Raw genomic sequence first — 17,317 nt, 5'->3', positions numbered from 1 at the left:
AACGGTGGGACAGTAACACGTTTGGAACTTTTGTTAAAAAACAAAACAACAACAAACAAACAACAAAGTTTTTGTTAGGTTTTGTGTTTGGTTTCTCCTTGTGTGACTTGTCCCTGTGATTACCCATTGCTCTCACCTGTGTGCGTTTTCCCAGTGTATCCTGCAATCTGCATCCACCTGTTACCCAGCTGTTCCTCGTCTCGTTACCCCTTGTCTGCGTATATAATGACCCAGTTTCTTGTCACTCCTTGTTGCGTCATTGTCTATGTCCGTCTTTGCAAAATTCAAGTCCGTTCCAAGCCCTCGTGTACCAGTCCCTCTGATTTAAGTAAGTTTTGTTTGAATCTTGCCCTTTGATCCCCAGTGGTTTTGGTTGTACTTTGTGTTTTTATTAGATATCATTAAAACGTTTTTTGAGTTCATCGCCATCTGCCTCCTGCCTTGCATTTTTGTTTCTCTGCATTTGGGTCCACACCACCTGCCTGCCCGCGCATTCCCTGACAGTTTTTTTCTGATCGGGATTCTCAAAATCAGGTGACTCAGACTCTGACCGATCGGGACATCCCTAGCTGTATTCAATTAGTCAATGATTTCATCTTCCTTTTTTTGGGTCTTCTAACTTCTATTCGGTCTTCCTCTTCTGACACCACTACAGCTGATCAGACTGAGGTGTTTGTACAGGTTGCTTTCATTTGTCTCCATTGACCTTCCGAGGCATCTTCTGCTGCTTTGGTAGTGTTCTTTATGGCTGTCTCGTGTGTGTCCTGTGAGTACGTTTAGGGTGATGTAGAGTGATTGAGCCACGAATCTTCTGCAGATGATAGACATACACTTCACCTTCCAGCATTGCTCTTGACATCTGATGACCATGTCCTCATATTTGGTCGTCTTTCTTTCATGAGCCTCACCCGTTCTGTCTTCCGATGCTATTTACCAGTTCTATGATGAGGATGAAACTATTCAAATTCTTAATGGCCTCTGGGTAAAAGTGGTGGTTTTGATATGTTGTGAGAATCCCAACTGATTGTCCATGTCCACTTAAGAGCTGCCAGTCCTGGGTTGTGGACAGGACCCATGTAGCCATAGACTTGTGTCCCGGCCTTGGCCACACCAATTTCTTCAATATTGTTTGTTTCACGCACTCAGCTGTAGGTGCTGATACACTTTCTGCTATTAGTTTCAACACCTGGTTGTGTAACTGTTTTGGGAAGGTGCTCAGGATGTGTTCCAATGTTCCCCTTGCTGAATACAGCGGGCAGTTTTGGGTCTCCACTTTTCCCCCAGTGAAGATGTGGCCTGGCTATGCAGGACATATTATACTGTCTGCTCTGATCAGGAATGTGATGCTGTGTGGCTGTGCCTGCCATGTCGGTCCAAATAACACTCTGGTCACTGCCTGCTCTCACCTTATCCATGCCCCATGTTGCCTTAAGCCTCTGCTTACTCTTCCTTCCCCCACTGCAGCTCGCAGTTCCTCTTGAGCCTACACCCGTTGCACTCTGTGTCGATCTGTTGGGTACAGCTCCAACTCCACTCTGCCTTATGCCACTACACCCATCAAATCTTAGGTGGAGCTGGGACTCAGGATACAGCACAGGAGCCTTGTCTCTCCACCTTACCCCAGTTTTCCCACAACGAGGCAATCTGAGTCCATTGAATTTTTGCACATAACCGCTTCACAAAAGTGACCTTAAATTCTTCTTCTAGAAACTTCAAGGGCAACTGGAACCTTGTTTATTCCAATGATGTGAGATGTTGCTGAGACTTCTGGGCAACACCAACCATCTTCTGAGACAGCTCCTGGCCTTACTGTCCAAAATTGATACGGTGAACATAGGGAACTCCTAGACATGTATAGTAGTAATAGTATTCTTCAATGGTGGATGAAGTACTCACTTTTTTTTTTTACTTAGTTAAAAGTACAGATACAGGTGCAAGAAAATAATTAAAAGAACAAGTATCTAAGACTACCTAAGTAAAAGTACAAAAGTACTAGCTTTCAAATTTACTTTACAAGTAAAAAGTAAAAGTATTTTCTCACGATGCAAAAATGTAATATACATTAATTTTTTTTCCTAACATAGATATACAGATATCTGAGTCAATACTCAAAGAAAGAACCAGAGATATCCATGGCTGCTCAGTTTTATTTAAAGCTGTGCAGAATGAAAAAAAGCATTTAAATTAACTGCACTGCAAACAGAAGCTTAACAAACTCAAAAATTCCAAAACTTAGCGTAAAAGCGGATTGCAAGCAACTATCATGTGTGTACTGCCGCCTACTGTACAAGAGTTTGCAGCACCCATCTGAAGGCACGCTGTTTTCACTGTTGGTTTTTATTGTTCAATATCTTCTTCACCTGCCTAATCTTGCTTGTACTCGTGTTGCTCCCTCTGGAGCTCAATTCCGGTGTAGTTGCACGGTCCTTATCGATTGCGCTGTACGCATGAAAATGAAAATTGTCAATTCACAATGAGAATAAAAAGAAAACAAACAAAAGGAATGTGTAACGCAGGCGACAATTTGAAAAGTAGTGGGGTAAAAAGTACCGATACATGCTGTCGTGAAGTAAAAGTTAAAAGTACCATTTCATATTTGTACTCAAGTAAAGTACAGATACAGTAGCGGAGTAATTTTACTTCGTTACATTACACCACTGGTATTCTTCACCAAATATGATGCTAATCTGTCCACACTTTAAACTTGTCTGGAAAGCCGGATGTGTGGACAACCCACCATTGCAGGTCCAAATTAAGTTGCAGTAACACTTTACAATAAGGGTTCCTTAATTAACATTAGTTAATGCATTTTTAGACAATAACTAATATTTAAGTAACATTACAATAATTCATTTAATCCCTTATCTAACATTTATTAATATATTAATTATAATTATATTATTAATTAATATATTAATTTAACATGAGTTAATGCATTAGCCAATGCATTAGTTAATGCGTTAACTAATGCATTAGTTAATGCATAACCACATAGTAACTAATGGTTTGGTAAAATTAAAAATATATATGGGCCTATATAGGGTTAGGGTTTAGGGTTTGGGTTTGTTCACTTAGCATTTATAATATCTTAGTTAAGGGACACATGTGCTACACTTTACAGTAAGGTTCCAAAAAGCATTCAGTAATGGTTAATAAAGGTCAAGTAATACTTATGAGGTACGTTCACGTGAAATAATACCATACTTAAGGTCAGGTTAGCAGCACCCAAGGACTCCAAGAGCAATGTTTCTCATTTGAAAATAACATAATCACTTACTAGTACCAGTATATAGTACATTAATAACTATTTATTGATGCAGTAATGTATATGTGAATTAATTTTAAGGAATGTATTATATATATTATAACCAGGGGTGCACATAAGTGGTCCGCATGCGCGCATGCGCACTGGACGCAGACAAACGCGCTGGCCCTCAACGGGTTCCATACGCTTTTGCGTACCGATGGCTGACCACTGTATTTGTGGCGGACACGAGAAAATCACTTCTCAAAATGTCAAAGAGGCAGGCCCCACTGAGTAATTATTTCCGTGTTCCCCTGCTCCCGTCAAAAGACAGACAGACGACAGAGATGTCACTGGAGCTATCGGGAAAAAAATGACTTTTGCTGAAAAGTGGCTGCAGGAGGTACCATGGCTAGAAGCAAATGTTGCTCGCACGGAAATGTGGTGCAACATTTGCCGGGAGAATCCCAATGTCGTTAATAAGAGCAGCGCATTTTATTTAGGGTCAAAGAATTTCGGCCATCCAAACTTTGAATAGCACGAAAAAAACAGCATGTGGCAATTAAGCAAACTATCGATGTCACACAGGACCCCACTCGCCCTATGGACAAGTGGCGGAAAAAATGTTATTGAAGAACAGCGCCATGCACTGACAAATGTGTTTTTGCTCGCATTTCACAAAGCTAAACATGCACGTTCAATGAGCTCTTATGAGGAGGACATCCCACTTTTACAAAGGCTTGGAGTTAATGTGGGAGCCGCATATGAATGCCCTTTATTTTGAATTAGTGCTTTTATGTTTATTTCTTTACATTTCACTTCAAAGTAATGGCACTTTTTTTGTGCCAGTTGATGTTAATCAAGCGTTAATTGTTTATATAATTAATTAAAGGTAATTGGCTCTAAGTAAAGCTTGTCATAATTTTATCGCATCAGGTGGGTCGGCTCTCAAGCTCAATGAGGACCAAGTCACATCTCCAGGTCCTCCTCTGAGAACCTGGGTAAAAAAAATATGTGCACCCCTGATTATAACCTAACCTTAAGTATGGTTTTATTTCACGTGAACGGACCTCATAAGTATTACTTAACCTTACTTAACCATTACTGAATGTTTTTTGGACCCTTATTGTCAAGTGTAGCACACGTATCCCTTAACTAAGAAATTATAAATGCCTAAGTTCCCCCCTCTTAACCTTTATTAACCATTACTGAATGCTTTATGGACCCTTATTGTAAAGTCTAGCACATGTGTCCCTTAGCTAAGAAATTATAAATGCTTAACTCCCAAACCGCTGCGCAGAAGTCAACCAAACTTCACCCAATAGTGTATTTTATCACAATCTAGTAGTTACATTTAGAAATTTAGTTCTAGGACATTTGGTTTGAGCGCAATCTTCAAACTTAGGTCAAAAAAGCCATTTAAGCCTTTTCACAGTGAGATCTATGCGATATGGCCGAGAAATGTAATTTTGATGTTAACTCCCAAACTGCTGCGCAGAAGTCAACCAAACTTCACCCAATAGTGTATTTTATCACAATCTAGTAGTTACATTTAGAAATTTAGTTCTAGGACATTTGGTTTGAGCGCAATCTTCAAACTTAGGTCAAAAAAGCCATTTAAGCCTTTTCACAGTGAGATCTATGCGATATGGCCGAGAAATGTAATTTTGATGTTAACTCCCAAACCGCTGCGCAGAAGTCAACCAAACTTCACCCAATAGTGTATTTTATCACAATCGAGTAGTTACATTTGGAAATTTAGTTTTAGGACATTTGGTTTGAGCGCAATCTTCAAACTTAATTAAAAAAAGTCATTTAAGCCTTTTCACAGTGAGATCTATGCGATATGGCCGAGAAATGTAATTTTGATGTTCACTCCCAAACCGCTGCGCAGAAGTCAACCAAACTTCACCCATTACTGTATTGTATCACAATCTAGTAGTTACATGTGGAAATTTGGTTCTAGGACATTTGATTTGAGCGCAATCCTCAAACTTAGGTCAAAAAAGCCATTTAAGCCTTTTCACAGTGAGATCTATGCGATATGGCCGAGAAATGTAATTTTGATGTTAACTCCAAACCGCTGCGCAGAAGTCAACCAAACTTCACCCAATAGTGTATTTTATCACAATCTAGTAGTTACATTTGGAAATTTAGTTTTAGGACATTTGGTTTGAGCGCAATCTTCAAACTTAATTAAAAAAAGTCATTTAAGCCTTTTCACAGTGAGATCTATGCGATATGGCCGAGAAATGTAATTTTGATGTTCACTCCCAAACCGCTGCGCAGAAGTCAACCAAACTTCACCCATTAGTGTATTTTATCACAATCTAGTAGTTACATGTGGAAATTTGGTTCTAGGACATTTGATTTGAGCGCAATCCTCAAACTTAGGTCAAAAAAGCCATTTAAGCCTTTTCACAGTGAGATCTATGCGATATAGCCGAGAAATGTAATTTTAATGTTAACTCCCAAACCGCTGCGCAGAAATAAACCAAACTTCACCCAATAGTGTATTTTATCATAATCTAGTAGTTACATTTGGAAATTTAGTTCTAGGACATTTGGTTTGAGCGCAATCTTCAAACTTCATTAAAAAAAGTCATTTAAGCCTTTTCACAGTGAGATCTATGCGATATGGCCGAGAAATGTAATTTTGATGTTAACTCCCAAACCGCTGCGCAGAAGTAAACCAAACTTCACCCAATAGTGTATTTTATCATAATCTAGTAGTTACATGTGGAAATTTGGTTCTAGGACATTTGATTTGAGCGCAATTCTCAAACTTAGGTCAAAAAAGCCATTTAAGCCTTTTCACAGTGAGATCTATGCGATATGGCCGAGAAATGTAATTTTGATGTTAACTCCCAAACCGCTGCGCAGAAGTAAACCAAACTTCACCCAATAGTGTATTTTATCATAATCTAGTAGTTACATGTGGAAATTTGGTTCTAGGACATTTGATTTGAGCGCAATTCTCAAACTTAGGTCAAAAAAGCCATTTAAGCCTTTTCACAGTGAGATCTATGCGATATGGCCGAGAAATGTAATTTTGATGTTAACTCCCAAACCGCTGCGCAGAAGTCAACCAGACTTCACCCAATAGTGTATTTTATAACAATCTAGTAGTTACATTTGGAAATTTAGTTCTAGGACATTTGGTTTGAGCGCAATCATCAAACTTAATTAAAAAAAGTCATTTAAGCCTTTTCACAGTGAGATCTATGCGATATGGCCGAGAAATGTAATTTTGATGTTCACTCCCAAACCGCTGCGCAGAAGTCAACCAAACTTCACCCATTAGTGTATTTTATCACAATCTAGTAGTTACATGTGGAAATTTGGTTCTAGGACATTTGATTTGAGCGCAATCCTCAAACTTAGGTCAAAAAAGCCATTTAAGCCTTTTCACAGTGAGATCTATGCGATATGGCCGAGAAATGTAATTTTGATGTTAACTCCCAAACCGCTGCGCAGAAGTCAACCAAACTTCACCCAATAGTGTATTTTATCATAATCTAGTAGTTACATTTGAAAATTTAGTTCTAGGACATTTGGTTTGAGCGCAATCTTCAAACTTAATTAAAAAAAGTCATTTAAGCCTTTTCACAGTGAGATCTATGCGATATGGCCGAGAAATGTAATTTTGATGTTCACTCCCAAACCGCTGCGCAGAAGTCAACCAAACTTCACCCAATAGTGTATTGTATCACAATCTAGTAGTTACATGTGGAAATTTGGTTCTAGGACATTTGATTTGAGCGCAATCCTCAAACTTAGGTCAAAAAAGCCATTTAAGCCTTTTCACAGTGAGATCTATGCGATATGGCCGAGAAATGTAATTTTGATGTTAACTCCCAAACCGCTGCGCAGAAGTCAACCAAACTTCACCCAATAGTGTATTTTATCACAATCTAGTAGTTAGATTTGGAAATTTAGTTTTAGGACATTTGGTTTGAGCGCAATCTTCAAACTTAATTTAAAAAAGTCATTTAAGCCTTTTCACAGTGAGATCTATGCGATATGGCCGAGAAATTTAATTTTGATGTTCACTCCCAAACCGCTGCGCAGAAGTCAACCAAACTTCACCCATTAGTGTATTTTATCACAATCTAGTAGTTACATGTGGAAATTTGGTTCTAGGACATTTGATTTGAGCGCAATCCTCAAACTTAGGTCAAAAAAGCCATTTAAGCCTTTTCACAGTGAGATCTATGCGATATGGCCGAGAAATGTAATTTTAATGTTAACTCCCAAACCGCTGCGCAGAAATAAACCAAACTTCACCCAATAGTGTATTTTATCATAATCTAGTAGTTACATTTGGAAATTTAGTTCTAGGACATTTGGTTTGAGCGCAATCTTCAAACTTCATTAAAAAAAGTCATTTAAGCCTTTTCACAGTGAGATCTATGCGATATGGCCGAGAAATGTAATTTTGATGTTAACTCCCAAACCGCTGCGCAGAAGTAAACCAAACTTCACCCAATAGTGTATTTTATCATAATCTAGTAGTTACATGTGGAAATTTGGTTCTAGGACATTTGATTTGAGCGCAATTCTCAAACTTAGGTCAAAAAAGCCATTTAAGCCTTTTCACAGTGAGATCTATGCGATATGGCCGAGAAATGTAATTTTGATGTTAACTCCCAAACCGCTGCGCAGAAGTCAACCAAACTTCACCCAATAGTGTATTTTATAACAATCTAGTAGTTACATTTGGAAATTTAGTTCTAGGACATTTGGTTTGAGCGCAATCATCAAACTTAGGTCAAAAAAGCCATTTAAGTTCCCCCCCAACCTTTATTAACCATTACTGAATGCTTTTTGGGCCCTTATTGTAAAGTGTAGCACATGTGTTTTACCAAACTATTAGTTACTGTCTGGTTATGCATTAACTATTGCATTAACTAATGCATTAATTAATGCATTAACACATGTTAATTAATATTTTAATACATGTTAGATAAGCAATTATATTAATTATTGTAATGTTACTTATACATTATTTGTTGTCTTAAAATGCATTAACTAATGTATTAACTCATGTTAATTAATTTAATAATAAATGTTAAATAAGGGATTAAATGAATTATTGTCATGTTACTTAAACATGAGTTATTGTCTAAAAATGCAGTAACTAATGTTATTTAAGGGACCCTTATTGTAAAGTGCTACCAAAGTTAAACTTGAAATGCGGATACCATTAAACACATATTTAATTAGAACCATTGCTCAGCGCAAACGTCCTGACAACACAGGTTTTTTAAAGTTTTGTTATCAGGAATTTTCACATTAGCCAATATGACTTGCACTGAATTTTGGTTGTATACTTCCATTTTCTTCATCCTCTTCTTATTTTTATTTTTGCTGTCATTATTTTCTTCCCCATGGGCATCATTATGATACATTATCTCCGGTCTGACCACAGCTACCTAACAAACAGATGCGCAAAAAAGCATAAATGTAATGCTCCATTACTTGTTTATGCACTTCTTAAGAGTTCTGCATTGGTGAATGTCTGCAGTCCACTTAGTGACATTTTAATTGTCACGATCTAAAAAGCAAATATAATGGTTACCCAAGTCCTTTTCACCTTACTGTATTGTGAGCAACGTGCAAGCCTATTGTAGCACATGAACTCAAACTTTGGTGCATGTACAGGTAATACTGTATATAGAGTTATGAGCATTGAGCGGAAACTCAATGTGCGTTACAGTCAGGCTGTGATGTTTTTCTGCAGGATAATGCACTGGGCGAGGCGCATCGAGCAGGAGATTGACAGAGTCTTTCAGCACATCAGTGGAGCTCAGCAGCTGAAAGGGGTGAGTGTCACACTATATCTCTCTTTTCTTTTTATATTCAGCTCTTACTCATTCGGGATGCATTAAGTCCACAAGACATGTGCCAAGCAGTGTGCAAAATAAGTGCAAATCACAGGTGCATCGCACATGACAGCAACCTTTTAGTCTGTTTTTTTCCTTCAGATGTTCTTAGCTGAGCAATAAACATCCATTAAAATAATAACGTTGCACTTTGCCTGAATAGACAAACATCCTTTGTAATAGCTTAAAAAGCTTCTGCTGTTTTAAAAATTTAATTTTTGATCAATTTTGTATAGATATTCCAAAGGAAAGAGAAGAGGCTTACGCGACAACTACTGTAGTCTACTTAGATCTTTTTTATGAACCGTACAGAGTACAGTGATACCTCTACTTACGACATTAATAGGTTCTGGAAAATTTTGTAAATAGAGAAGCGTTTTACATGTTAATGTCCTAATCAGTTCCAAGAACTACTGACACACCACATTAATTTTAAAAATTGGATAAAATCAGACTAAAAGAACAGTCAAACACATTTGAATCATTCCATATACCTAACCTAGCCGTTAATACCTGTAATAAAGTAGATGATAGAACAAAATGCAAAGAAAAAAAATATTTTACCTTTCATAAATCGGCGTATTTCAAGCATGTCGTCATATGTGGAGACAAATGTCGAGTCAAATTTTACGTTGGCTGTCAAAAGGATCGTATGTCGATGCGATCATATGTCGAGGTAACACTGTACTGTACATGCTTGCCGGCTACTTAGGGCCCACGGACTGTAGTTTGTTTACCAATGTTTTCAAGAAAGTGCATCAAACATTGCTGAAATTGATCACCAGGTCAGGTGTTAAAGCTATAATCAGCCTTTCTTTACAAGACCTTGTTATCTTTTTGTCTCATAATAGAGAGAAAATAAAAGCAAAAAAACAACCTGATGTAATTGTTTGATGTCTGTAGTTTGAGCATCTTGTGTGGCGTTAACCATCTTCTGAATCAAACGTTGCAAAAAAGCCATGAAAAACCCTTGAAAAAAACAAACACGCATCCAATAAAATTTCAATTTTCATTGATCATGGTGCACGACAAAATGCATATTTGCTGCCAGAAACCATGTGAAACAATGATTATATGTAGATTAGGCATTAGTGTCAGCTGGGCTGGAAGAGGCTGCCGTACTGGCAATGTAGAACACAGATCATGTGAGTTGGGGCAAGAGGCGTGCTGGGGAAAGATGTGTGGGAGTGTAGGCAAATGTCCTCTCTGTTTGTGTCACAGCCGAGCAGATGGTCAGCCTGCAGCCTGCACTAAAGCCTGGATAGGAAATGCACTTGTTCATTCAAACCACATTAATTCCTCCGTGCTCACACTGAAGCAGAAAATAATGAGGAGGAGGTTTAAGAAACAACATAATGGCTGTGCAAAATTCATTTGGTCAAGCAATGACAAATAATGCTTTAAATCAGGGCTCAAACTTCTTTTAATTGTGGGCCATATTATAGCTATAGTTGCCCCCAAGGGGGCAGTTGCAACGGTGAACGACATAAATTGCACTGCTTTTGTTATGTGTGGATAGCAACGGAGTTAATGGCTTTTCAGATTAAACAGCAACAGGCTACATTTTTTCGTTTTAGGAAAGTGAAAGCAGTTACATTTCAGTGGCAGTATTGTTTTGGCAGCTGCCGAAGGTGCGTTGGAGCGTGATAATGCAAACGCCCTCTTGATTTTACATACGAAAGCCTTGCTGCATTTGTTTGGGAATAATTATCTACCTGCATTGGATATTGGATATACAGTATAGTACAGTATATTCATATCTAAGGCTCTTGGAATAAGTGCTTCGGCTGTACGTCTCTACACAGGGTCCTGGAATTCAAGTTATTTTCATTCATTCTTGATTCAGCTCAAGCTGTGTGCAGACGCACTCCTCCGAGCTCCCTCGAGCAACTTATCTCAACCGATAAGCGCTCAGGGCCAACTCAGGGCCAGCAAGCTCGACTCCAAGTATGGCTCCAAAGAATTCGAAATCTGGAGACTTGGATGAAATAAAATCCTCCATACAGAAATTTGAGGTCTCCTTGACTGGCTTGATTCAAAGCCAGAATCAAGAAAATCAAAGGAGAAATCAATAAATTGTCAGAGAGCTCCAGTAAATGCGTGCTGAAAACGAGAAACTCAAGCAGGTGGTCGAGGAGAGAGATGTTCTCATCAAAAGGCTGGAAACTTTGGCTGACGATCTCAACTAGTGTCGACGCGCAAATGAGCTCATCATCGGGATTACAACTGACGCCTAGCCCAGGTGATACAGTGGCGCAACTGACAATCGCTAAGCTGAAAGAGTATGGAATAAACATGGAACCGCTGGACATCCGTCGCTGCTTTCTGCTCCCATCTGGGGGGAGAAGACCGGCGACGGTGCTCATGAAGCTGGCAGACCATAAGACCAAGACTGTCCTTCTTAACCGGCGCCGCCACCTGAAAGGGTTGAAGTTTTTTTTGAATGACAACTTGACTCGCCGAAATGCTGAAAATGCAAGAAAAGCACGTCAACTCAAGAAAGCTGGGAAAATAGCCAACACCTGGGTCTCGGATTGCAGGATCCTTATCAATATGCAAGATATGAAGATTAAAGCTATTAGGAGTCTCGATGAGCTGACCCCACTCAAACATTAATGATGACATCTGAAACCACACTTCCGGACCACAACTTCTACAATAGCATTTTGGATAATTGCAAATACTACACAGCGGACCAGTATAACAACTCCGTGGATGTGGACGGTAAGCTGAAACTTATCAACGGCAGGTGTCTCTACAAGAATTTTGAACACATTAAGGATTATCGACTAAAGATAACAAAGGTTCTGACTTTAATTTGCACGGATATAACATGGCACAAATGAATTGGGCATCTACCGAGCTCCTGACTCAAATGTCCAGCTTACTGAGTATATGGAAAAGATACTGTTTAAAACGAATAATAAGTATGTCTTTTGTTGTGGAGACATTAATCTTGTGATAAAATATGTACAACATGTTGTTTGATTTTCCTCATACATTCATGTCTGATGAAACTGTTACAGTGATCTTTGTGTGCGGCAATTGTTGCCACCATGTACACCTTAGGAATGTACCCTCTAAAGCATTTTGAGTCGCTACTCACACCAGCTGTGATAAGACATAACACTTTTGCCACACACATAGCCACAACAAAATGTTCCCACAACAAATAGATGCTAGAATGTCAGGGACAATGACAAAGCCATAACCTTGTACGCCCTGAAACTCAGATCACTGCATGAGACTGCTGTGTCAACAACCGCAATGAAGCTGCTTGACTGGACGCTGAGTTATTGTAAACCCAGACTGTTGATTGTGTTATTGTACAGTTTGTGGCCATGTGATGTATGTAACTGTACCATGTCTGATTGTGCGTCTTTAGCTGTATGGGGGGATGGGAAACTGATAAGCGTATGCTTCCTCCCATCTGCCTTTGTCTTCTTCTTCGGTTCTTTCTTCCTTCGGGCAAATCATATCACATTTTGTAATTGTCAGTGATTGTCAATGATACCGATGATGATGACAATAAATATTTCATTCATTTCATTCATTCATTCATTGAAATTGCTATAATCACTCTGATATACAGTGAGGGGCGGAAGTATTTACACCCCTTGTGATTGTGCAAGTTCACCCACTTAGAAAATAGGTAGAGGTCTGAAATATCATTGATGCATTTCCACTTATAGAGACATAATAAAAAAAAATCCGGAACTCACATTGTATGATTTTTCAATAATTTATTTGTAATTTACTGGTGTTCATAAGTATTTGTACACTTGAGAAAATAATTTAGTGCAGAAGCCTTTGTTTGCACTTACAGAGGTCAGGCACTTTCTTTAGTTCTTCACCAGGTTTTCACATATGGAAACAGGGATTTTGGTCCATTCTTCCACATAAATCTTCTCAAGACCTGTCAGGTTTTGGGGCCATTTTGGGTTGCTGAGAAAACAACAAACAACAAAGTTTCAGCTACATCCAAAGAACCTTGATAAGCTTTTTACACAGCCACTCCTTGGTCAGCTTGGCTGTGTGCTTCGTCTCATTGTCATGTTGGAAGATCCAGCCACGACTCATCTTGAAGTCTCCGACTGAGGGAAGTAGGTTATGGTTTAAAATCTGATGATACATTTCCCCATTCATCCTCTGCTTTATACAGTACAGTCGTCCTGTCCCCTTTGCCGAAAAGCAGCCCCAAAGCATGAGGTTTCCACCCCCACACGTAACAGTGGGGATGGTGTTCTTGGGATTGTAATCCTCGTTCTTTTTCCTCCACACACGATGAGTAAAGTTTTCACCAAAAAGTTTTACTTTGGTTTCATTTGACCACATAAGTTTCTCCCATGACCCCTCTGCGTCATTCAGATGGTCCCTGGCAAACTTCAGATGGGCCTTCATTTGTACTGGCTTCAACAATGGAACCTTCTGAGGGATGCATGATTTTAAACCATTGCACCATAGTGTTCGACTGACAGTAGTCTTTAAAACTGTGGTAGACTGACAGCTCTTTGCGCGTCATAATTATTGCTGATTCTCAGGGGTACAAATACTTATGATTCCCAGCAAATTACAAATAAATTATTTAAAAAATCATACAGTGTGATTTCTGTTTTTTTTTTTTTTTTTTTTTTTTTTTTTTTTTTTTTTAATAGTAATGTCTCTAAGAGTGGGAATGCATCTATGATTGAAATGTCAGACCTCTACCTATTTTCTAAGTGGGTGAACTTGCAAAATCACAAGGAGTGCAAATACCTCTGCTCCTCCCTGTAAATTCACAGGAAGAAGAATTGAATAGTATTCTCATCACGTTCAAATAACAATCCCAAATAGATTCTGCTGTAACATGAGTCCTCTGTGACAACTCAAAGAATGTTTTCAAATAGACGGCATAAAAAAAAAAACAGCAACTGTCCCTCTGTGCAGATAGAGAAGCTTTGTGATGCAAATTCTCAATCTTTAATTTTAAAGGTGACATATCAGTAAATAATGGAAAAATGTATAATATGTGCCGATGTATTGTCTTGATAAAACTCTTTGTAGATATACAATGAAGAAAGAAGACGCTTTAGTCTGGTAAAGAATCAACCTCGAAAGATTGTGGAGAAAGTGGCTTCAGATATCGAGAAACTTCTGGCTAAGAAGCGCAAAGCTCTCGAAGTAAGTTCTGACTTGTACTCACCGCCTGTTTTTTAAGTTTCAGGTCATGTCAGTTTCATGACATATTGCTCAATGAAAGATCAATTTGATCATTTTTTGATGCTTATTACTGGGGGGATTGAGTTATTATCATTACCATCAACATCTCTGTATGTTTCCACAGAGGTTAGCCAATGAAGCAGAACGGCTCCAGCTTGAGCATCCCTGGCAGGATGGAATAAAGGTAAATTTGATGTATGCAGTTATATTTTATCTGTAATATATTTTGTTTTAACATAAAACCAAAATATAAAATAAAATACACTAGTGGACTAGTACTGTTCATCAAAAACAAGGCAGAGGTTTCAATTTTCAACAATGAGCATGAATTATACAAAGCTAAATTCAGAAGCGGAACAAATCAAAGCCGGGCAGGGGGCGAGGAATATGACCGGGCACCCTAAACCCGAATAATAAAGATAATCATAACATAAATTTTAAAGCATCCACACGTACACCTACACCCCCCCGCACACACACCCACAAACCCCACATTGCAGTTAATTTAGAAAAAGAACAGCCTTGCGTGTGTGTGCACCATGGCTACTGGGAGGGAACACATCACAGAGAAATGCTTTTACTGTTCCAGAAGTGGAAGAAGAACGCTTTATTGATGTCCTTTTTTAAGTTGATGATCAAGGGCATGGGTTTGGTCTGAACATTGGTATAACCTGCATATACACTTTTTGCTCGGGATGGGACATTAATAAGACCAAACAGATTAGGTGAGCAGGGCTACATTTCTCACGAATATGAACCTAATTCATTGATATGCTAAATCAGGGGTGCTAATTACGTCGATCATGATCGACCAGTGGATCGTAACGCTAGTGTGGGTAGCTCGCGGCAACCCCCCCACCCAATAAAACATTTCTTTTAATTTATATAGTTAATTATGAATATGTGGTGTGTTTGTTGTGTTGTGTGAGCAACATATGAGTTTATGCAGCACCCATCTCTCTGTAAGCAGCTTCATGCTAACATTTTTCTGTTTCTATAGTTTCCATCAGAGTTCACTACATTTCTTTACAGTTTAATTAACGTTACCAGTTCAAAACACATACAGGAGGACACAGCTCTTTCAGCAGCTTCCTAATCGAGTTTTGCAGGTTAGCAAGTTCACACAGTTTAATGTTATGCTAACTCTGATACAGGTCGGACGTGCAGTAGCAAAACTAGAGGTGTTTCCCACCTCCACAACATTGGTGTCTTTTTAAATTACATATAGTGGCTGCTGCTTGCATTAAAAAAAATCTAATATCCCTTCCCTTCAAAGAGGGCGGAGGAGGCAGAATGTTGTCGACATGTATTTATGTCGGACCTGTGTGAGTGTGAGGGTGCATGAGTGTGTTGGGGGTGGGTCAAGTCATCAGCCAATCAAACGTATGTTTGAGGGGGGAAAAAAGTTTGAACATCATGAAAATAATTCACTTAATAATAGTAGGGTCAATTTTAACTTTACACCATATGGGAAGACAATGTAAATTTCCTGTGTAACTGGACTCCTTATATAATGCATACAAGGTTGCTTAAAGGTTGGTGGGGACAATTTGAGCATCCTGAAAAGTTGGTAGTGTTATGTCCGTACCGTCCCTATGCAAACCTATGCCCTTGATTTATATAACTTGTTTTTGTCTGTGTGCAAAAACCATATGCCAGTGAGCGTCTATGACAAGAAATGTTGTGGCATTTCTGTTTGTTAACATTCATTCATTCATCTCCTGTACCGCTAATCGTCACAATATTTGCGGGGTCGCTGGAGTCAATCCCAGCTAACTACGGGCAGGAGTTGGGGTACACCCTGAACTGGTTGCTAGTTAGTCACAGGGCACATAAAAGTACAACAACGTTTTCCTGGAATTGAAATTGTACTTATCAATTTCTCCAGCTGCCTAAAAATATTCTGTTTATCAACTTTTGATGTAGACCATTATCGCAGAGTCTATTCGTGTAGCTACAGTATCTTTTATGTGACTGTCATGCACGGATGTTTCAAACACTACTGCTGCAGAAAGACTCAGAGCGGGGAAAAAAAAATCTTTTGAGATCAAATGTGGTCCGAAAATAGAAACATATCAGCCTCTGAGAAGATGCCATGCTTATTCTAAAGTATGTTAGGACTCAGAAAAAAATGACACGAACAGATGGCAACGCTTTGGCTGAGCCTGATTCATCATGTACAGCATTAAGCAGCAAACACCCACTGATTTGAAACACTTTGTCGTCAAGACTTTTGTGACTGTGAACATTAATTTATTGTTCTCATTCTGTTTAATTGTTATAAAATGTTCATTTTTCCAAAATGGTTAAACGGTTAATGTACTTTCTACACATGTGTTTCCAGGAGCTGGACATGGCCTATTATGACTCGAAGGCAGAGCTAGATCACGTAAGTAATTGTGCAAGATACATTATGTGTACAATGTACAACATTGTAGTTGTAGTTTTCAATTGTAGTAGTATAGTGTAGTAGTATAATGCTATTTGTAAGAAACAATGTCACAGTTCCAGTTCGGGGGTGTGTCTGTGATGAGTGTGCCTGCAAGTGCACAAGAAATATTTGGCACCTCGTCGTCATTTTGTCTCAGATTGGTTGTTTTTCCAAATTAGCTGCACAAGAGACACAGAGACAGCTAATTTTTTTTGTTCAACAAATCATTTTAATCAGAGAGGCTTATTAGATCATACTGACATCCTGAACAAATAAAGTAAGAAATGATTGCAAACCGTACATTTTTAATAGTGGATGCAGTGCATGTAAGTTGCATATAAATTGCAACTAAATAAGTATGTTAAATGTTTTTTGATAAAAGAAAATATATTACATTAAAAAAGGTGTACAGTTGAGCTACAAATAAGAAATAAAAACACTTAAGCCACGACAACATTATGCACATTTTGAACATTAAATGTACTGATTCTTCAATTACTACGGGTGAAAAATGGTTTATGTAAACCTAACTCCAAAATATTATTCTCAATGTGAAGA

At 38.5% G+C, this 17,317-nt stretch overlaps 1 protein-coding gene across 5 annotated transcripts in view; it reads left to right on the top strand.

Moving 5' to 3' along the window:
- Positions 1 to 17,317, top strand: part of LOC130921642 (voltage-dependent calcium channel subunit alpha-2/delta-2) — an 84,162-nt gene that overhangs the window by 20,457 nt on the left and 46,388 nt on the right. For all 5 annotated transcript variants that reach the window (XR_009064384.1, XM_057845762.1, XM_057845760.1 and 2 more), the window contains exons 2-5: positions 8,988 to 9,069; positions 14,173 to 14,289; positions 14,453 to 14,512; positions 16,673 to 16,717. Coding sequence is in view for 4 of the 5 variants with exons in the window: in XM_057845762.1 (XP_057701745.1) it covers positions 8,988 to 9,069; positions 14,173 to 14,289; positions 14,453 to 14,512; positions 16,673 to 16,717 (304 nt within the window). In the remaining variant the exon portion in view is untranslated. The remainder of the gene's footprint in view (positions 1 to 8,987; positions 9,070 to 14,172; positions 14,290 to 14,452; positions 14,513 to 16,672; positions 16,718 to 17,317) is intronic.

Source organism: Corythoichthys intestinalis, chromosome 9 (genome assembly GCF_030265065.1).
Source record: "Corythoichthys intestinalis isolate RoL2023-P3 chromosome 9, ASM3026506v1, whole genome shotgun sequence".
Lineage (NCBI taxonomy): Eukaryota > Metazoa > Chordata > Actinopteri > Syngnathiformes > Syngnathidae > Corythoichthys > Corythoichthys intestinalis.
Note: the sequence above shows the minus strand (reverse complement) of the source record. Positions and strands in the feature narration are given on the sequence as shown.